The 22,816-nt window shown below is 45.6% G+C and overlaps 1 protein-coding gene across 1 annotated transcript in view; it reads left to right on the forward strand.

Moving 5' to 3' along the window:
* PLB1 (phospholipase B1) overlaps window positions 1-22,816 on the forward strand; it is a 126,319-nt gene that overhangs the window by 57,027 nt on the left and 46,476 nt on the right. The window contains exons 23-37 of the mRNA XM_069768351.1: window positions 5,144-5,209; window positions 5,547-5,647; window positions 8,762-8,843; window positions 8,962-9,066; window positions 11,534-11,629; window positions 11,906-11,977; window positions 12,148-12,213; window positions 12,947-13,007; window positions 13,137-13,195; window positions 13,632-13,705; window positions 14,036-14,079; window positions 18,037-18,145; window positions 19,068-19,119; window positions 20,012-20,092; window positions 21,899-21,964. Of these exons, the coding sequence (XP_069624452.1) occupies window positions 5,144-5,209; window positions 5,547-5,647; window positions 8,762-8,843; window positions 8,962-9,066; window positions 11,534-11,629; window positions 11,906-11,977; window positions 12,148-12,213; window positions 12,947-13,007; window positions 13,137-13,195; window positions 13,632-13,705; window positions 14,036-14,079; window positions 18,037-18,145; window positions 19,068-19,119; window positions 20,012-20,092; window positions 21,899-21,964 (1,134 nt within the window). The remainder of the gene's footprint in view (window positions 1-5,143; window positions 5,210-5,546; window positions 5,648-8,761; window positions 8,844-8,961; window positions 9,067-11,533; window positions 11,630-11,905; window positions 11,978-12,147; window positions 12,214-12,946; window positions 13,008-13,136; window positions 13,196-13,631; window positions 13,706-14,035; window positions 14,080-18,036; window positions 18,146-19,067; window positions 19,120-20,011; window positions 20,093-21,898; window positions 21,965-22,816) is intronic.

Here is a 22,816-nt window from a genome sequence, read left to right on the forward strand (position 1 = left end):
GGAGAAGATGATGGAATTCACCAGTGTGTCGTGGTACTCCCGCAATTTACGCTCCCGGGTCAACGCAGGGATGAGGTTTTGGATGTTGTCCCGGTAGCGAGGATCGAGGAGGGTGAACACCCAATAATCAGGCATGTTGAGAATGTGGTCGATGCGGCGGTCGTTTCTCAGGCACTGCAGCATAAAATCCACCATGTGCTGCAGAGTGCCAACCGGCCCAGAAACGCTGTCCCCTGCTTGAGACATGATCTCTGCCCGCTCGTCATCACCCCACCCTCGCTGTACACACTGACCACTGGACAATTGTGTCGCTCCCTCCTCTGGACGGAGCTCTTCCTCGTCCATTGACTCCTCCTCATCCTCCTCACAAATTGGCCCCTGCGTACCCCTTTGTGAGGAACCACGTGGCGCTGACTCTCCAGAAGCTGATGGAAAAGGTGACTCCTCATCCTCCACCTCTTCCACCACATCATCCCTTAACCCTTGCAAAGTTTGCTGAAGCAGGCAGATAAGGGGGACAGTCATGCTGACTAGTGCATCATCTGCACTTGCCATCCGCGTGGAATAATCAAAAGGACGCAAAACCTGGCAGACGTCCTTCAGAGTGGCCCACTCTGTGGTTGTGAAGTCTGATCGGCGCTGACTGCGACTTCTTTGCGCCTGATGCAGCTGGTACTCCATAACTGCTTGCTGCTGCTCACACAACCGCTCCAACATATGTAACGTGGAATTCCACCGGGTAGGTAGGTCACATATGATGCGGTGTTCCGGAAGGCGGAATCTGCGCTGCAGAGCAGCAATGCGGGATCTGGCCAAGCTGGAACGCCGCAAGTGAGCACACTCTAGGCGGACCTTGTGCAGCAGGGCATCAAGATCCGGATAGTCCCTCAGAAAACTCTGCACAACCAAATTGAGCACATGTGCCAGACATGGGATGTGAGTGAGGTTGCCAAGGGCCAAAGCTGCCACCAGATTTCGGCCATTGTCACACACTACCATGCCTGGCTGGAGATTCGCTGGCAGTAACCACACATCGCTCTCCTGCTTGATGGCATTCCAGAGCTCCTGCGCTGTGTGGCTTCGATGCCCCAATGAAACTAGTTTCAAGACGGCCTGCTGACGTTTGGCCACGGCTGTGCTCATGTCGGTCATAGGTAAACGTTCACGGGTCCATGTGGGGGTGGACTGTGACGGATCCTGCAGAGAGGAATCAGAGGAACTGGTGTAAGAGGAGGAGTCGATGCGTACAGACTGGATTCCTGCAATCCTTGGAGTGGGCAGGACACGTCCTGCGCCACTCGCACGATCTGTACCTGGCTCAACAACATTAACCCAATGGGCAGTGAGGGAAACATATCGCCCCTGTCCATGCTGACTGGTCCACGCATCGGTGGTGAGGTGGACCTTGCTACTGACGGCGTTCAGTAGCGCATGTTTTATGTTTGCCTCAACATGCCTGTGCAGGGCAGGGACAGCCTGCCTGTTGAAGTAAAAGCGGCTGGGCACCTTGTACTGTGGGACTGCCAATGCCATCAAGTCACGGAAGCTGTCAGTCTCCACCAGCCTGAACGAGAGCATTTCCAGGGACAACAGTTTGGCAATGCCTGCATTCAGAGCCTGTGCTCGGGGGTGGTTGGCCGAGAATGCCCGCCTTTTCTCCCATGCCTGTACTACCGATGGCTGTAGAGTAGACTGGGAGTGTGAGGATGACTGGGAAGGTGGTGCTGTGGGTGGAATTACACAAGGTCTCTGGGAGGAAGCCAAACCAGCTGTGCGTGAGCTGGAGGAAGAGGCAACACGAGCTGAAGAGGTGGTAGCTGCCGCTGTTGGTTGGCCTACATCTTCAGTGTGTTTCTGTAACTCCACCGCGTGCCTGGTCCGCACATGTTTCCACATATTTGTGGTATTGAGGTTGCTGACATTTTTCCCTCTTTTTACTTTATGACACAGCTTGCATTTGACAAAACAAATGTCATCTGCAACTGTGTCAAAAAAGGACCAGGCACTGCAAGTCTTGGGAGCGCCCTTTTTGGCTTTGGAAAGAGACAGGCTCCTAACGGGTGCCAAAGTGGAGGCTACAGGCTCCGCAGTCTTCCCCCTCCCTCTCCCTCTTTGGCCCGTAAGAGGAAGCTCTTCCTCTGAGCTGCTCCCACCACCTTCCTGTTCCTCACGCCACGATGGGTCAAGGACCTCATCATCTCCACTACCCTCTGCCACCAACTGCTCCTCCTGGGTAGTCTCAGCAGCACAGTACGCACGAGAAAGCGGCACCTGAGTTTCATCATCAGATGCGTACTGCGCTGTGGTCACCGGAGGCACTGGCCCACCTGCCTCTTCAGAGTCAGAGAGAAAAAGGTGTTGGGCATCACTGCACACTGCCTCTTCTTCCATTTCTCCAATGCTGCTTGGCTGGCCCCCTGTTTCCAAGCCAAGAGATTCAGAGAACAGAAGTAGAGACGGCTCCTGTCCTGGGCTCTCTGACTGCCTGGCCAATTTGGCAGGTGGTGAAGAGACAGATGGCTGCTCTCCAGTGCTCTGTGCCTGAGAGGATGTGGCACTAACTGAAGTCGATGCCGAGGCGTTAGCTGCCATCCACCCGACAACGGCTTCAATTTGGTTTTCACGCAGCAGCGGTGCACGGCGCTCTCCGACAAAGCTGCGCATGAAGGACTGTTCCCTGCTGAAACTGAGTGACGACGAGTCACCGGCGCCCGCAGCAGGCACAGAATCACCACGTCCTCTCCCTGCTCCTCTCCCTGCTCCGCGCCCACGCCCACGTGCCTTACTCCCTGCCCTCTTCATCTTGGTTGACAGATAAAGATAAGCAGAAAAGTACTAAGGCCTTAGTGTGCTTATTCCTGTAATGCTCCTCCTGACAGGTGTAAGAAACACTAATGTTGTAAATTGTGGACTAAACTTTATTATTTTTCAAATGTGGCCTACACAAGTGTTAAGTTGTGTTTGGTGAACTTAACTTTTTTTTTGGTGCAGATCGGGCTACAGAGCTAGTTTAAATCACACGGAGACCGTGCAGACAGCCGTAAACGGCGCTGCAAGGCCCAAAAAACCTCCTCTAGGTTATCCTATATAGTGTTTTTCCACTATTTAGCTGGATACAAGTGGAAAGACACTAATAGGAATTTTTTTTTTCAAATTTTAAACTGGCTGCACTATTTGAAAAAAAGGAAATTGTTTTTCAAGGTATGAGGCAGTAACGCACCCTGAGCTGAATCCAACCGGCTATGGCTGCACACAGACTACAGGGCGAGCTGCGCTCACACAGAGACCGTGCAGACAGCCGTAAACGGCGCTGCAAGGCCCAAAAAAAACCCTCTAGGTTATCCTATGTAGTGTTTTTCCACAATTGAGCTGGAGACTGGTGGAAAGACACTAATAGGAATTTTTTTTTTTTCAAATTTTAAACAGGCTGCACTATTTCAAAAAAAGGAAAATTTTTCTTAAGGTATGAGCCAGTAACGAACCCTGAGCTGAATCCAACCGGCTATGGCTGCACACAGACTACAGGGCGAGCTGCGCTCACACGGAGACCGTGCAGACAGCCGTAAACGGCGCTGCAAGGCCAAAAAACCCTCCTCTAGGTTATCCTATATAGTGTTTTTCCACTATTTAGCTGGATACGAGTGGAAAGACACTTATAGGATTTTTTTTTTTTCAAATTTTAAACAGGCTGCACTATTTGAAAAAAAAGGAAAATTTTTCTCAAGGTATGAGCCAGTAACGAACCCTGAGCTGAATCCAACCGGCTATGGCTGCACACAGACTACAGGGCGAGCTGGGCTCACACGGAGACCGTGCAGACAGCCGTAAACGGCGCTGCAAGGCCAAAAAACCCTCCTCTAGGTTATCCTATATAGTGTTTTTCCACTATTTAGCTGGATACGAGTGGAAAGACACTAATAGGAATTTTTTTTTTCAAATTTTAAACAGGCTGCACTATTTGAAAAAAAGGAAAATTTTTCTCAAGGTATGAGCCAGTAACGAACCCTGAGCTGAATCCAACCGGCTATGGCTGCACACAGACTGCAGGGCGAGCTGGGCTCACACGGAGACCGTGCAGACAGCCGTAAACGGCGCTGCAAGGCCCTAAAAACCCCCTCTAGGTTATCCTATATAGTGTTTTTCCACAATAGAGCTGGAGACTGGTGGAAAAACACTAATAGGAAATTTGAGAAAAAATGTGCAGCAGGCTGCACTAAGAGCAAAAAAGGACAACTGTGTGAGGCAGTGTGAACCCCCCCTGAGCTGAATACAACTGGGTATATGGCTGCACACAGACTACAGAGTGAGCAGCACACACACACACACACAGAGACCTTGCAGAACGCTGTTAAAACAGCGCTGCAAGGCAAGAGCAAGGTGAACAGTGAAGAACACACAGCGTTTTGCTAAATTAGCCTTTGGAAAGGAAAATAAAGCAATTAGCTAGCTCGACTGGCCCTCAGTTAGAACACAGCGTCCTGTCCCTAACTGAAATCACAGCAGAGTGAGCGCAAAATGGCGGCAGCGTTTTTTTATAGTGCAGAGTGACATCATTTCAGCAGCCAATCCAAGCCTTGCCAGTACTTACATGCCCACCATGCTAAACAGGATGTGCCCACACTTCCAATCATTCCTCATTGGCTGCTGCGTTCAGTTTGAATTCTGGGAACTTCCGATTCCGGTATCCGATACGCGGGAAGTATCGGAATTCGGTATCGGAATTCCGATACCGCAAATATCGTCCGATACCCGATACTTGCGGTATCGGAATGCTCAACACTACTAATGACACATCGATCGCTAATTATTGTGCTCCTTGAGATAACACTCATTATCAGCGTCCATCCTGGGCGATGACTTTGCAGCTCATTGAATGTGATATTATGTAAGAGGATGATATTGTGTCTCGGGTTTGTTTTGCATTTTTTGTCTTTCATCAGAATTTATGTTTTTTTTTATTTTGTGAAAGGTAAATTACAATATCCAAGTATCTCTTCTTTTCTGTCCACTTGCACTTATACATAAAGTCTTACAGTCAGCAGTCATATATTGTTCTATTGCTGTCACAAGTGATAAATCTGTCACGGGTAAAAAAAAAAATGGAAATAAACAGCCCATTTATTTCTTTCTCTTTTTCTTGCAGCCTTATCATACTCCAGAAAACTTTGTCCTCCGCATTAAGCAGGCTCTGGACTATCTGCAGGAGGAGGTAGGATGTATTATGGTATTAATGATGGCAGCCGGACGAGGCAATGTTACACCAGGACATCTGACGCAATGTGCAGTAGAATTGCTCCGTTATCACCATGGCGGGATTTCTCAATGTTCATAATTGTTGCAAGAGAGCTGATAAGTTTATACGCTTTTCTTTCAATATTTGTATTATTTTACATTTTAAAAACAATAAATGCAAAACACAATAAGTGAAGAAGCATACAGTATATGGGAATGAAGGAAGAGGGGGGGAAGGAAGGAGAACGACAGCATATTAAGCTGATAAGTTTTTATTGCATTTTTGGTCCATAACTTTTTTTATTTTGACGCAGGTCCCAAGAATGTTTGTCAATATGGTGACAATGTTGGACATTTTGCCCTTGAAAGAACTCTACGATATTAAGGAAACCCACTGCCCAGAGCAACTCATGAGGTCAGTCTTATGAAGTCTATGATCCCAGTTATACTTGGGGAAAAAAGGGGAAACGTTCTCCAGATTGGTCAACCTCATCGAAAGGCATTTGACAGAATAATCAATCTTTCCGACTCCCGAATACACATCGGCCAAGCACTTCTGTGTTCTCTATCAGGGGAATGCTGCCAGACTCCTGTACTCTCCAGACCCCTCTGTTCGCTCCAAACTCTTCTGTACCCTTCAGTCTCCTCTGTCCTCCCTCCCCAGATCCCTTTGTCCCTTCCAGACGTTCTCTGTCCTCTGCAGACCCCTCGGTCCCCTTCGGACTCCTATCTCCTCCAGATTCCTCTTCTCCTCCAGACTGCTCTGTCCCCTCCAGACTCCTCTGTATCCTCTCCCAGATGACTCTGTCCTTTCATGTTCCCTCTAGACCCCTATTCCCCTCCAGACCCTTCAGACCTCTGGGTCCCCTCCAGACTTTTCTGTCCCCTCCAGACTCCTCTGACTCTTCCAGATACTTCTGTGCCTTCTAGACCCCTGTGTCCCTTCTAGACTCCACTGTCGCCACCCAGACCATTCTATCCCCTAGAGACCCCCTTGTCCCTTCCAGACCCCTGTGTCCACTCTAGAGTCCTCTGTCTTTTTTCAGACCCCTGGGTACTTTCCAAACCCCTCTGTCCCCTCTAGACGACTCTGTCCTCTCCAGAATCCTCTGTACCCTCCAGTCTCATCTGTTCACCCCCAGACCCTCCCTGTCCCTTCCAGATCCCCTCTATCTCCTCCTGTTTTCTGTCTCCTTCAGACTCCTGTGTCCTATCCAGACTCCATTGTCCCCTCCAGACCACTCTGTCCCCTCCAGATTCGCCTGCCCCCCCGGATCAATGTCCAGTCCAGACCCCTGGGTTTCCTCCAGACCCCTGGGTTCCCTCCAGACTCTTTTGTCCCTTCCGGACTCCTCTGTTCTTTCCAGACTCCTCCAAATTCTTTTAACTTCTCTAGACTCTTACATCCCCTCTATCCTCCTTCAGATCCTTTTGTCCTTCACCTCCACACCCCGCTGACACCTCCAACCACCTCTGTCCTTTCCAGACTCCTCTGTTCTTTCCAGACTCCTCCAAGTTTGTATCTTCTCTAGACTCTTACATCCCCTCTATCCTCCTTCAGATCCTTTTGTCCTTCACCTCCAGACCTCGCTGACGCCTCCAACCACCTCTGTCCCTTCCAGACACCTCTGGCAGCTGCTTATTTGCCGGACAGTGAAAGTGTCAGACATCGGACTTGATGGCTACTTCTTTTCCCTGACATCAACTATACAGGGAGACTCGGGAGTCCTCCATAAACATTAGACTGCCAGATGATCCCACTAATATCAGTGGGTTTCCCTCACTGTAGTCTAATGTTTACGGGGGTCTTACCATTGAATGTCTTAGAATCTGATACCTGGGAATCAGATTTTTAGAAGCATAGCACTGAACCCATCACAGAGAATAGACGTCTACGATGCCCAATGTGTATAGCTCAGTTGGGTACCTGCCATCAAAGAAAGTTCATCATGGGCTAAAGTATCCCCTTATGTCTAAATTCCCCATACACAAAAATGGGATGAGTCCACCAACTTTGGCTTGACCGGAAAACCATTTAATGTGCATAGGGGCCGCTCAACTCTCCCCCGACATCACCTGTTGGGCTTGTTGAGTTTCAATGCTCGTCCTGTTCTTCTCCCAGGAGATAAGCTGCCGCCAGGGCCATATGGCAGTGACTTACTCCTCTCTTGATCTGACCATGCATGTGTATGGAGGCGTCAGGAGAGAGAAAGCTGTCTGACCAATGTACGTCCGACCACTGGCACGAAAATACAATAAATTCCATATATAAATCTATAAATCATCCAGGTTCATGTGCAAATACATCAGTATCGGGGGGTCAAAGTGTGAGAAAGGACCGGACTCAGATGCGATCATAATTATGGCTCCTTATCAGCACCAGAGCTAATCACTGGTGGATACCATTGTTCAATGTCATCTCTGAAAACCCTGACCTGAAGGAGACCAGATATCGAGACCTCAGCTATTTACAAACGTTTTCTGATCATTAATGGTTAACCTATGGAAGAACCCGGAGATGTAACGACCAACTGGAAGATTGCAAAAAGTCAGAAGTTAGATGTTAAAGTCCTGTTTTCTGGGCTTTTACAGGGTTTTACATGGTGTATTGGCCTATACCCAGCACCTTAGGACCCCAGCAATCTGTCAGACAAAGGTGGTGAAGGGGTTGCTTTTTGGTGCTCAAGAGGTCGGACCCCACAACATTCCCCGATAGACCCTCCCTGGATCCCAACAGCTTCCTGTAATGCCCTTGTGGCTGCTATCTTCCTCTTCCTGTGAAGTCCAGCCTGTGTCATTTCTGTCAATACTGTAATATATAGAACAAGAGATCAAATAAAACAAAAAAAAAAATGCATTTTTAAAAAAATATAAAATAAATAAAAAAATCTAATCAGCCTCCTTTTTCCAGAAAATAAATTAAAAATTTCAACATGTTTGGAATTGTCACATCCAAAAAAAAGTCCAATCTACCAAAATTTAAAATAAAATCTAAAAGCTAGAAAGAGAAATAAGAATCAAAATGACGCAATTGCTGTTTTTCAGTCGCTAAACCACCTTAAAAAAAATTAAATGAAAAGGAGATCAAGACATCTTATAATATCAGTAAAATCACCAGCTCGCCATGCAAACAAAATAAATGACAGAAAAATAAATTAGTGACGGGTTTTAGAAAGTGGCAACATTTTTTATTTACCGGAATTTTTTCCTATTTTTTCCCCCAATTAAATAAGAGGAAAACAATAGAAGTTTGTTTTTTTGTGCTGACCTGGAAAATTGTGTTGCCAGGCCAGCGTTGCAAATAATGTATAAAAAGAAAAAAATAATTTTTCTTCTCACCCTTTCACAAAATTCTTCTAAAGAACTAAAGACGTCAACAGATTTCTATGTACCAAGGAGTAACTTGAAGCTCCAGGTTGTCTTGGCCCCTCGCATAACATGAGCCATCTATTGGGGGAGTGCTACCCCCCACTCTAATATAATAAGAAAAATAAGGATGTTTGATTGAAATCTATATGTCTTCCCGCAGCGCCCTGTGCAGTTGTGTGGTCAACAACCCAGAAGGATCTACTGAGATCTCAACTCTTAAACTATTCAACAAGCAATACCAAGTAAGTAATCCTGGAAAGTGTCGCCTCTGACAGCGACACCAGCAGCGACAGCCCCGAGTCCAGAGGGAACACTGCGGAATATAAGAAAACATCATCTATAGAATTCAATTCTTTCCAGGATCAAACTCGCCAGCTGGTGGAGAGCGGACGGTACGACACCAAAGAAGATTTCACCGTTGTCATTCAGCCGTTCTTGGAGAATCTTGTGATACCGAGAAATGAAGTAAGTGAACGGAAAAGTCCACACACGTGATCAGACTCTGGGGAGCGAGGAGGTCAGAACGTGACAGCAGGACATCAGCTATTGGTTGGGTTTCAAATTCAAATTCAAATTCAAATGAGCTTTATTGGCAGGACTAAGTACATGTTAGCATTGCCAAAGCATATGGTTTCCATAGGGTTTCTATAGGGAGGGAATTACATTTCTGATAATGTTTTTCTCTTTCAATTATTCATATTAATACCTTTATTTAAAACAAAATCATCAGTCTGGCATTTTTCACATTGACGATTAAAACTCACACCCCCTTTTCTGTACAAATAGATTTTTCAATTGTTTCATTGCCAATAGATGATGTTATAGCTCACCTCCTCCTCCTGTACAATGACTGATAACACCTCTATATACAGTAGATAACACAGGATCCACCATTCACAATAGGTGATGTCACAGCTCACCTCCTCCTCCTCATGTATAATGACTGACAACACCTCTATATACAGTAAATTACACAGGATCCACCATTCAGAATAGGTGATGTCACAGCTCACTTCCTCCTGTATAATGACTGATAACACCTCTATATAGTAGATAACACAGGATCCACCATTCACAATAGGTGATGTCACAGCTCACCTCCTCCTGCTGTACAATGACTGATAACACCTCTATATACAGTAGATAACACGGGATCCACCATTCACAATAGGTGATGTCACAGCTCAACTCCTCCTCCTGTACAATGACTGATAACACCTCTATATCCACCTCTCGTGTCTCCCCTTTTCCTCATAGTTTGTAGCTTGCGAGCAGGGCCCTCATTCCTCCTGGTATCTATTTTGAACTGTGATTTCTGTTATGCTGTAATGTCTATTGTCTGTACAAGTCCCCTCTATAATTTGTAAAGCGCTGCGGAATATGTTGGCGTTATATAAATAAAATTATTATTATTATATATTATTATATATAGCAGATAACACAGGATCCACCATTCACAATAGGTGATGTCACAGCTCACCTCCTCCTCCTGTACAATGACTGATAACACCTCTATATAGTAGATAACACATAACACAGGGCAGCACGGTGGCGCAGTGGTTAGCACTGCAGCCTTGCAGCGCTGGAGTCCTGGGTTCAAATCCCACCCAGGACAACATCTGCAAAGAGTTTGTATGTTCTCTCCGTGTTTGCGTGGGTTTCCTCCCACATTCCAAAGACATACTGATAGGGAATTTAGATTGTGAGCCCCAATGGGGACAGTGATGATAATGTGTGCAAACTGTAAAGCGCTGCGGAATATGTTAGCCCTATGTAAAAATAAAGATTATTATTATTATTATTATAACACAGGATCCACCATTCACAATAGGTGATGTCACAGCTCACCTCCTCCTCCTGTACAATGACTGATAACACCTCTATATAGTAGATAACACAGGATCCACCATTCACAATAGGTGATGTCACAGCTCACCTCCTCCTCCTATACAATGACTGATAACACCTCTATATACAGTAGATAACACAGGATCCACCATTCACAATAGGTGATGTCACAGCTCACCTCCTCCTCCTGTACAATGACTGATAACACCTCTATATACAGTAGATAACACAGGATCCACCATTCACAATAGGTGATGTCAGAGCTCACCTCCTCCTCCTGTACAATGACTGATAACACCTCTACATAGTAGATAACACAGGATCCACCATTCACAATAGATGATGTCACAGCTCACCTCCTCCTCCTGTACAATGACTGATAACACCTCTATATACAGTAGATAACACAGGATCCACCATTCACAATAGGTGATGTCACAGCTCACCTCCTCCTCCTGTACAATGACTGATAACACCTCTATATACAGTAGATAACACAGGATCCACCATTCACAATAGGTGATGTCACAGCTCACCTCCTCCTCCTGTACAATGACTGATAACACCTCTATATACAGTAGATAACACAGGATCCACCATTCACAATAGGTGATGTCAGAGCTCACCTCCTCCTCCTGTACAATGACTGATAACACCTCTATATACAGTAGATAACACAGGATCCACCATTCACAATAGATGATGTCACAGCTCACCTCCTCCTCCTGTACAATGACTGATAACACCTCTATATACAGTAGATAACACAGGATCCACCATTCACAATAGGTGATGTCACAGCTCACCTCCTCCTGTACAATGACTGATAACACCTCTATATACAGTAGATGACACAGGATCCACCATTCACAATAGGTGATGTCACAGCTCACCTCCTCCTGTACAATGACTGATAACACCTCTATATACAGTAGATAACACAGAATCCACCATTCACAGAAGGTGATGTCACAGCTCACCTCCTCCTCCTCCTGTACAAATTTAATAATTGTCTGCCCCACTTTTTGAAATATTTTTTGGATTAAAACTGTGACTTTAACCCTTACCTTTGTGTTGTGTGTAGGAAGGGTTTCCTGACAGATCCTACATGGCTCCTGATTGCTTCCATTTTGGACAGAAGGCTCACGCTCAGGGTGCACGAGCTTTGTGGAAAAACATGGTAACTTCACAATGAATTTATTTTTGTTCTTACTACCAGGAATCAGGAGGGGCTGACCCTGGCACCGTGGTCTCAGCTGGATTATTGGGGGATACATGACATGAACCAGCCCCACTCAGGTGTTACTCCCACCCTTTCTCCATTCCCTCCTCTTTGTGGCTCTGACTCAATATGTTCAGGATTGTTTTGTAGACATTTTCCTGGTCGTCTACAGACGGACGTCCACCGTTCCATAAGATCCTTCTCTAAGTGAATACATTTCTTTCTTTCTCTTAGTTTGAACCTGTAGGACAGAAGACGGATAACCAAGGTCTGGACGAGGACATCGGTATTTTCTGCCCCTCGGAGGTGGGATTATTGAACATTTATTAATGAGTCGCAGTCGAAGAAATTTTTATGTAACTTCTCAGGTTCCGTCTTGGAACTGCTGGGTTTTTTTTTGGTTTTTTTTTCTTACGATTTTATAGAAACCTGAAAACTACTGAGTGAAGAATCATCTAATATTGTATTTTTTCTAGGATGATCCTTTTGTGAAGACTGTGAAAAACAGTAACTATGCTTATCCCACCATTACTCCTGACCCGGTGAGTATCACACTGTGATTATAGGGAGTCTGACGTCTATTTCCGTGCACCCCCAAGGCTTCGGTCATACATTTTCCTCCACATTACAAGCACAGAGCAATTATTCTCTAGAGCTAGGACAAACTGTGCATAAATCAGTTGCACATGAACTTTGTAATCAATGTCATCATAAAAATCAGCTTCCTTCTCCACTTATGAGCCTCTTCTCCTCACCCTGCCTCCTGATCTGATGATTCAGTTTGAAAATCTGTTTGGATCAAAACATGACGGACTGCTGGCTCACTGATTAATCAGATTACAGCTGCCTACTGAGGTCTATGGAGAAGGGAGGAGGTGAAAGAAGCAGAGTGAAAGGCAGAAGTAGACAGCGACACACGTAGATTGTGCTAATCAGTGATTAGCTCCCTACCGAGCTGGATTCACAGATACACTGCTTACTACTGCTGCATAATGTCCTCCATTCTTCTGATTTTTAGTAAGTGTTTTATATTCCTCCTCAGTTACAAGTGCTGCTACAATGTGCAGTACTGATTACAATTTCCTCTGTGCTGCTGCTTTCTACTAAGAGTTTTATTTCACGCCAGTGCTGAATTCACAGTTACACTGCTTAGTACTGCTGTCAAAATATATTGATGACCTTTCCAGTCAGCTGGTTAGTGGGGGTGCCGGGTATTGGACCCACACTGATCTGATATTGATGATCTGTCCCGTGGATATTTATTATGTGTTTTAGGTGCAAGGAAGCAAATTAACGTGTTCAGACCTGAGCGCATCTCCTGTGAAGCCCACCTCAGGTAAACCCCGACCCCTGTAATCGCAGCGTCACTCTTCGGCTACACTTCTCTTTGCTATTGATCGGCTCCTATCAGCGTCATTGCTTCCGTACGGATGGAGATTAACGATGATTTCTCGTCTCTTTCCAGTCCACAGACTTCGGCCAGCAGACATTAACGTGGTCGCAGCTCTTGGCGATTCTCTGACGGTAAGAAATTGGAAGGAATTGTATAGTAAATTTAATACACATAAAGTGGAGATGAGCAAAAAGTTTCACTGTGTCCAGTTATGACCTTCGATTTCCTGTTGTACGTGGACATTACGACGTCCTGTCATCTCCTGGACGCCTCTGTCACGGCATGATGCATATCATGACACGGCATGAAGCCTAGGAAGAGACAGAGGGGCCCAGGAGACGCCAGGGGCGAGGATGGCGGCCGCTGAAGTGATGTCCGGCTGCAACAGAAAATCAGAGTAGAGGTCGAAAATGGCCAAATTAAGGCCAAGTGTGCACTGTGCACTGGTCCATAGTATACTCCAGGAACCTCTCTCGGTACACACTTATAGGGCCCAATTCACAAGGCAGAGACCAGAGATATGTCCCAACTATTAATACAGTATATGTGTCTGATAATATATTGCAGGCCGGCAATGGCATTGCCTCCAATCCCAATGACGTCTTGGATGTAATCAAACAATATCGCGGGTTATCATGGAGGTAAAGCAATTAAGAAAAATAATAACACACATGTAATCACGGCATCAGGCAATCATCAGTATTTATTAGTAACGCCATAGGGTGCATCAGTTTTAGTGAACACGTTTATCACCTTCCAGTGAAATTTGGCGATCCAGTCGGGATGGAGGAGGATTTTGATAGGAATACTTCGGTATAGATGAAATGAGACCTGTACTACCTCTGTACACATTTAGAGGGCTTCATTTTTCCAGAATTAATATTTTAAGAAGAACTAAATACCTCCATTCAGTGATTGACACAGAATGTAATGTCAGGAATATAACAACGTGCATTTTTTATGTGTTTCAGCATTGGAGGGGATTCGTCTCTTGACCTAGTCACCACCTTACCGAGTAAGTGAAGGACAGTAATCTGTAACTGATGACATTAAAGCGGATCTGTCATCAGGCTTCGCAATTTAAACTGCATTTATTACTAAACAGATCGATTGGACCTGATGATACTGGTGTATTCAGTTTAAGCATCCAAGTCAGAATGGCTGTATAATCGTTATGAAACGCCGCACCTACACCCAACCGATCCCTAGACAGACTAGAAAGTCCATGGCCGCACAACTTAAAATCACCACCTTGGACCTGGCTCCCTAAAAGGCCATTGAGTGGTTTATCGTACTGCCTGGGGAACCAGAGGAGAGGCATCAACATAGGCCCTAACAAGGGGAAAGGAAAGTGTGAGGAGAGGTACAAGAACCCATGATGACACATTCAAATAATGTGAAACAGTGAAGGTTAAGGAGTGCCAAAAATAAAGGAACACAAAATACCACCCAATAACCTAACAGTAGTAAAAGGAAAAGAAACGAAAGAAAAGCAACATACTACAAGGGTAACACTGGAGATAACCCAGTAAGGTAAACCCCTAAGATAAAGAGCTGGAACTCCTAAATGTACATCCACCAGGAAATATAGCCAGCAACGAAATGCAGAGAAGGGATACTATATGTCACGGATCCCCACTCCGTGGTGTCACTAATTCTTCACGTGCCCACTCTCAGCATACGATTTTGGGTTGTGCCTGCAAGGGTTAATCTATCTCATCACTCTCAGTCCAGCATTCAACCTCTGTCCTATGCTGTAATGGGAGCATAAATCACACACCGACCCAGGCCACACACCCACTCATACAAGCTGCCACCACTCACCGAATACACAGGCGATGAGTCCCGGAAATATTAATAATAATATTGTCTACCACTCATAAGGCTCACACACCTTAGGCTATGGATTCTTTTAGAACATTCAAGGTTCTACTTGTTAAAGTTTATACTTTAATACAAAGAGGTTCAGTGCTTTCAGTAAGAAAAAGGTATAAAAATATGATAATAAAAAGACATACAACTTATGCAAAACAGTATAACATAAACAGGAGAAAACTTACAGAAATCATCTAACTTGATAGTTTGCTTTCTGCTCCCTGAGGGGGGTGAATATGGAGTTGGTAGAATACATCAGCGTCTCAGGCTGCCCTCACATGTGAACACGATTCTAGGTATACAGGTCTAATTTAGAGCTTTGGTCTGGAGGTCAGATTTCTAGACCAGCCGCTCAGGTTAATATCATAATTGCTTGTTTTTGATTGGACCACAGCCGTGCTACCAATGAATATATTATTTTCTCTTGAGATCCTTTGTGTAAACGTTCTCACAGAGATACTATCAGGCCATAATTGACATCTCTCTTCCAAGAGCTAGGAGGTGTCAAGTGTTACCGTTTCTTCTTGGTCCTAGCTAGAACCCCTGGTGAGATTGGAGACAGAAGTCTGCTTGTCTCAGGAAAATACATATTAACACCTGGGTGAGACATGCAGCCTTCAGGACAGATGTTACTAGAACACAATACCTATACATAGATCACTGCACATATATATATATATATATATACTAGATTGTGGCCCGATTCTAACGCATCCGGTATTCTAGAGTATGCATGTCCTCGTAGTATATGGACAATGATGATTCCAGAATTCGCGGCAGACTGTGCCCGTCGCTGATTGGTCGAGGCAACCTTTATGACATCATCGTCGCCATGGCAACCATTATGACATCTACGTCGATACTGTGCCCATCGCTGAATCAGAAACGTGGGATTTCTATGTCCTTTATGACATCATCGTCGCTGTGCCCGTCGCTGATTGGTCGAGGCCTGGTGGCCTCGACCAATCAGAGACGCGGGATTTCTACGTCGATACTGTGCCCGTCGCTGATTGGTCGAGGCCTGGCGGCCTCGACCAATCAGAGACGCGGGATTTCCAGGACAGACAGACGGAAAAACCCTTAGACAATTATATATATAGATATATATATATATACTAGATTGTGGCCCGATTCTAACGCATCGGGTATTCTAGAATATGCATGTCCCTGTAGTATATGGACAATGATGATTCCAGAATTCGCGGCAGACTGTGCCCGTCGCTGATTGGTCGAGGCAACCTTTATGACATCATCATCGCCATGGCAACCATTATGACATCATCGTCACTGTGCCCGTTGCTGATTGGTCGAGACCTGGCGGCCTCGACCAATCAGAGACGCGGGATGTCTACGTCCTTTATGACATCATCGTCGCTGTGCCCATCGCTGATTGGTCGAGGCCTGGCGGCCTCGACCAATCAGAGACGCGGGATTTCTACGTCGATACTGTGCCTGATTGGTCGAGGCCCGATTCTAACGCATCGGGTATTCTAGAATATGCATGTCCCCGTAGTATATGGACAATGATGATTCCAGAATTCGCGGCAGACTGTGCCCGTTGCTGATTGGTTGAGGCAACCTTTATGACATCATCATCGCCATGGCAACCATTATGACATCTACGTCGATACTGTGCCCGTCGCTGATTGGTCGAGACCTGGCGGCCTCGACCAATCAGAGACGCGGGATGTCTACGTCCTTTATGACATCATCGTCGCTGTGCCCATCGCTGATTGGTCGAGGCCCGATTCTAACGCATCGGGTATTCTAGAATATGCATGTCCCCGTAGTATATGGACAATGATGATTCCAGAATTCGCGGCAGACTGTGCCCGTTGCTGATTGGTCGAGGCAACCTTTATGACATCATCGTCGCCATGCTGTGCCCGTCTCTGATTGGTCGAGGCCGCCAGGCCTAACGCATCGGGTATTCTAGAATATGCATGTCCCCGTAGTATATGGACAATGATGATTCCAGAATTCGCAGCAGACTGTGCCTGTTGCTGATTGGTCGAGGCAACCTTTATGACATCATCATCGCCATGGCAACCATTATGACATCTACGTCGATACTGTGCCCGTCGCAGATTGGTCGAGGCGAATTCGCGGCAGACTGTGCCCGTCGCTGATTGGTCGAGGCAACCTTTATGACATCATCGTCGCCATGCTGTGCCCGTCTCTGATTGGTCGAGGCCGCCAGGCCTAACGCATTGGGTATTCTAGAATATGCATGTCCCCGTAGTATATCGTTGCCATGGCAACCATTATGACATCTACGTCGATACTGAGGCCCGTCGCTGAATCAGAAACGTGGGATTTCTATGTCCTTTATGACATCATCGTCGCTGTGCCCGTTGCCTGGCGGCCTCGACCAATCAGAGACGTGGGATGTCTACGTCCTTTATGACATCATCGTCGCTGTGCCCGTCGCTGATTGGTCGAGGCCTGGCGGCCTCGACCAATCAGAGACGCGGGATTTCCAGGACAGACAGACAGACAGACGGAAAAACCCTTAGACAATTATATATATATATATATATATATATATATATATATACACATATTTCACCACACTATATAAAGCCCCATCTAGAATATGAAAGGGCAAACCAAAATGGGAAGAATGGAAAACACCTGGAAAGGACTGTTTCTCAGTGTCCTCCTCCCTGTTGCTGCTAGGATCTCAGTCTGCTAAGTACAAGCTGCAGCAGTCAATCAGACTGTCTAACGGAGACTGCTCTTGGACTTCTGAGCTCTCTCTTTCTGTATCTGGACTCATAAAATGCTCATCTTTATATTAGGATTATAAAGCCAATTTGATACAGATTCTAAGTAAACATGCCAGCCTCATCAGGTCCAAGAGATTTATTTAATAGTATGCAATTTGCATTGAAAAAATAGTGACCGGTTGTCTCACAATAACAACTCCTTAAATAATAGTAGCCATGCCAGCCATAACCTGATCACCGCGGTCCTGACCTCTGACATTTGGGGGGTGCAGAATGTGGGAGGGTTATATCATACTTATCTTTAGGGCACTTTGAATATTTGTTACAATGACACATGTCTAACCTCCATGTTCTTCTCTCTTCTACAGATATTCTGAAGGAGTTTAACCCCTTTCTTACTGGATACTCAATAGATACTGGGAACAGTGGCTCCCACAATGCATTCCTCAACAGAGCCGTCCCCGGGGCCAAAGCTTTGTAAGAACTTATTTATATTTTACAATTGCAGAAGTTACAGAATGGCTCACTTATGCCCTATGTATCGCTCACAGCAAACGGCATTATCTGTACGTATCATAATAAGCAAGTGCCAGATCAACAGATTGATACTTTGCGCCATTGGCAGAGAAATATTCATTTTGTTCCATATTTTTCAATATTTTGCATTTTTTCTGCAATGTTTTGGCCATTAGATCTCACAGTTGTGAAGTATGTGTGGCTGAGACCACATGGAGTGACGGGGGGCTCGGTATCCTGGACTGTAAGCCCCCGCGAGCCTGCCCACATAGTCACCAGCCAGGGTGGACGTGTACTGGGTGGACTGTTGCTTTAAATGAGTCTCCGGTCACCTGCTCGATGACTGCTTGTACACAAACCCATTGAACCCATATTGGTCCGGCGCTAAAAACATTTGCTATACATGGCAGCTCTTCCTGTCCGGATGCCTCTGGTCGCCGGAGTATTTCCTATATAGTCCTGGTCTTTGCTCCGCTGCAGGCTGATATATACCCCAGATAAATACATATATACATTTTACAACCTGTAATAAAATAACTATTGCATCCATTACGAGTCCAACAGGTGTCATTACTTCTCATTACATACCACCATCGACTCACTACTGGGAAAAAAGGAACACAAGTGACCGTCACTGGGCCGGGGCAGCAAACTAGACCCTTGACCTGAGTAACCAAAGTCCAAGTGCGACCCTTCTCCAGAATACCCCGATCTGCTGACGATCAGCCGGTATCACCGGTAGAGCTTAGCGGCCACTAGAGGCGACATAGAGTATTACAAGCCGCTCATTAAAATGAATAGAGCAGCGGGGTCCGCCCAGAGGGGGAGCTAAGAATATATCTTCACTATTATCTTCACCGTAAAATGTCTTGTTGCTTTGCAGGGATATGCCCGCGCAGGCACAGGCACTGGTGGACCAGATGAAATCAGACAAGGTGCGCTACTACATGATCTCAGAGATAAGTGCCATGTGTATCTTGGGCATAAAATGAGTGTTAAAGGGCAACTCCATAGAAACTTTATGGCCATTACTCCCTAAACCCCCACCCCTCTGAATTACAAGTGCTTCTCGCTAAATTAGAATATCATCCTAAAGTTTTGTGAGAAGCCCCTGTATATAAACATGTGATCTAGAGAAACCATCAAGAAGCAGGAGCGTCCACCCCTCAATAACGACTTTTTTTTTCTTCTAAGAAATAATTTGGAGTAACTTTTCACCATTACAGGGGTTCTCAAAACACCAAAAATGAACACTTGTCCACAGGATTGATGATGATTGTTAGATCTGCATGGTTCGCCAGAATAAGGGGTTTGTGTCCACAATATGGCGGCCAGGAGGTCTCCCTGATATTGAAAGTTATCCCCTATCTATTGGACAGGAGATAACTTACTGATCACTGGGGAGGAAGGAAAACTGGGACCCCAATTTATTCCGAAAATGGGGCTGTGCATAGCCTCTACTGGAAGGAGCGCAGGTCGCGCATGCGCACCTCCACTCCATACACTATGTGATTGATGATGAAAGTACAGGAGCAAGAAAAGATCCGGCGTTCTAGTGATCGGAGGAGGTCCCAGCACTGATCTAGTGGATCAGTCATCATTTTTGGAGTCTAGAGTGACCCTTTATAGCCTAACCTCACTAGAGACCTGCACATTTACGGCAGAGTCCTGTGAACAGTTGTCAAGATGGTATCTTTAGCTTTCGGGTGGAATTACCCGTAAACGGTTTGCCCAGAAAAAGGGGCTAAAATTGAATTTGCAAAAGCAATAACTATGAGATGAGGAGGAGGAGGAAGAAGAAGTAAAATAATCTTTAATGTTTTGCAGAGAATCAGAATAAAGGAGGACTGGAAAGTGATCACAGTTTTCGTTGGAGCCAATGACCTGTGCGCCTCCTGTACCGACAGCGTAAGTCACAATGTTGGAGAACACCCAATCCGGCTTAATGCTGAACATAAGGGTGCAGGTCGGCAGGGTGGAACAATGAGCAATAGATGATGTCCGACATTTCACACCTTGAAAGGCGTCAGAGCTCCAGAATTCCTGCATGAATATAGACTTGAAGGATACAGTTCTGTAGCCGCCATTATAAATCCTTTCTGTTTGACCTCATGAAATCTGGAGATGTTAGAGGAAAACGATTTAGATATTTTATATACTTGTGGCTCCTAAATTGATTGATTGAATCCCTTTGGTTCCTCTAAAACTAGAGCTCAGTGGGTCTGGTCGACCATCTATAGTGTATGGGGGCCTCCCGGCTCTCATCCAAAAGACGACATCAGGGAACAGAAGGGTCGGACTTGTTGAACGTTAATGTGCGATCCTCTAGTTTGTAGGGAACAGAATGGCCTGGGGAGCCAACGGATTCTGGAGGGATATAGGTCACGAGAGGAGATGAAGAGGACTGGAGGGGATAGAGGAGTCTGGGAGGTGAAAGTGGAGTCTGAAGAGGAGGAGAACAGAGGAGTCTAGAGGAGAGAGGGGTCTGGGGGGACGAAGGGTCCTGGAGGGGGACAGAAGAGTCTGAAGGGAATAGAGGAGTCTGGAGAAGATAGGGTATGGAGAGAGGGCAGAGGGTTCTGGAGAGGACAGAGAAGTCTGGAGTAAATATAGGAGTCATGAGGCAACAAAGGAATCAGGAGAGGACAAAGGGGTCTGGAGAGGACAGAGAGGTGTGGGGGGACAAAGGAGTCTGGGGGGAATAGAGGAGTCTGGAAAAGATATGGAGAGGGGGCAGAGGGTTGTGGAGAGGGCAGAGAAGTCTGGAGGGTACAAATGGGTCATGAGAGGCAAGCAAAGTCTGAAAGGGGACAGAGGGGTCTAAAGGAGGGCAGAGGGGTCTGGAGAGGACAGAGAGGTGTGGGAGGACAGAGGAGTCTGGGGGAAATAGAGGAGTCTGGAAAAGATATGGTATGGAGAGGGGGCAGAGGGTTCTGGGGAGGACAGAGAAGTCTGGAGTAAACAGAGGGGTCTGGAGGGTACAAATGGGTCATGAGAAGCAAGCAAGGTCTGAAAGGGGACAGAGGGGTCTAGAGGAGGGCAGAGGGGTCTGGAGAGGACAGAGAGGTGTGGCGGGACAGAGGAGTCTGGGAGGGATAGAGGAGTCTGGTAAAAAAAGGGTATGGAGAGAGGACAAAGAAGTCTGGACTAAACAGAGGGGTCTGGAGGGGACAGAGGGACAAGCAGGGTCTGGAGGAGGACAGAGGAGTCTGAGAGGACAGTAGAGTTTGGGGGGACAGAGGTGTCTGGAGTAAACAGAGTCTGGAAAGGACAAAGGGATCTGAAGGGGCCAGTGGAGTCAGGAGGGGACAAAGAGGTCTGGAGAGGATAGAGGGGTCTGGGAAGGACAGAAGGGTGTGTGAGGGGGCATTGGAATCTGGGTGGACAGAGGGGTCTGGAGGGGACAGAGGTGTTTGGTGAGGACAGAGGGGTCTGGAGCGGAAAGAAAAGGGTGGAGAGGATGGTGTATAGGAACCTTGATGGTAAATGTTAGAGGGAAGAAGCAGTGATCACTTTGCATTAGTAATGAGGAGCCATTGACCATTTTTCAGCTTCAGTTACAGAGAAGTTGAACATTTCTTTAATTTTATACATACAGGACATAATTTTATTTCTATGGAAACAGTCAGTAGAGCGATTCTCCTAGTGCTGATTAATTCCCCTTTTTTTTTTTTCTCTCATCTAATGTGGACGTCTTTCTCGTTTCCCCTCCAGAACGTGTTCTCAGCAGCGACGTACATCAACAACATCCGGAGGGCTCTGGATATACTGCATGATCAGGTCGGTCAGCACAGCAGTATTCAGGCTAGAAATAACATTACACAGGATGCTTGCGGATGTCAAAGACAACGGCGCAATGCCGCATTTCTAGTGTTGGTAGTGTTGGCGCTGCAGGGGAAATAACCAATTGTTGCCACAGATCGCAGCTTTTGGGAAATAAATAAATCCTCACACAGCCCCATCACCTGAAAATTAAAACTGTTGCGGCACTCGGAAAATGGCAACACAAGCAAAATATTTTTTTTTTTTGCAGATTTTCGATTTTTCTTTTACAAGTTAAATAAAAAAAAAATGCATGTTTGGTATCGCTGTAATCATACTGACCTAGAGAATCAGTTTTTTAGGTCACTTTTACCCCAAAAAAAGATTGTGGACTGGCTTTTTTTTTTTGCTATTTTACCGCATTTGAACTTTTTTTCCCGCTTTTCAGTACATCAAATGATGAAATAAATGGTGTCATTCAAAAGCAAAACTCGTCCTACAAAAAACAAGCCCCCGTTTGGCCATGGGGACTGAAAAACAAAAAAAGTTGTAGCTCAATAAAAAAAAGTGAGGAAAAAAACAAAAGTGCAAAAATGGAAAATCACCCCAGCGGGAGTCATTCAACTTTTGTAGTTAAAGCTATAAAAAGAAATCAGAATCTCTGTTTTTCTGGTTAAAAGATGGAATAAAAAGAGAATTAAAAAAAATGTTTTCATATGTACCCAAAACAGAATGAAAACTACAACCACTGAAAGAAAAAAGCCTCAAAGCCAGCAAAACGCCATCGAAAATGAAAAATTATACATTTCGATAACGGGGACACAATTCAAATGTATTTGTTTAAAATGTTAATTGATTTTTTTTTTAAGT

This window comes from Ranitomeya imitator, chromosome 5 (genome assembly GCF_032444005.1).
Source record: "Ranitomeya imitator isolate aRanImi1 chromosome 5, aRanImi1.pri, whole genome shotgun sequence".
Lineage (NCBI taxonomy): Eukaryota > Metazoa > Chordata > Amphibia > Anura > Dendrobatidae > Ranitomeya > Ranitomeya imitator.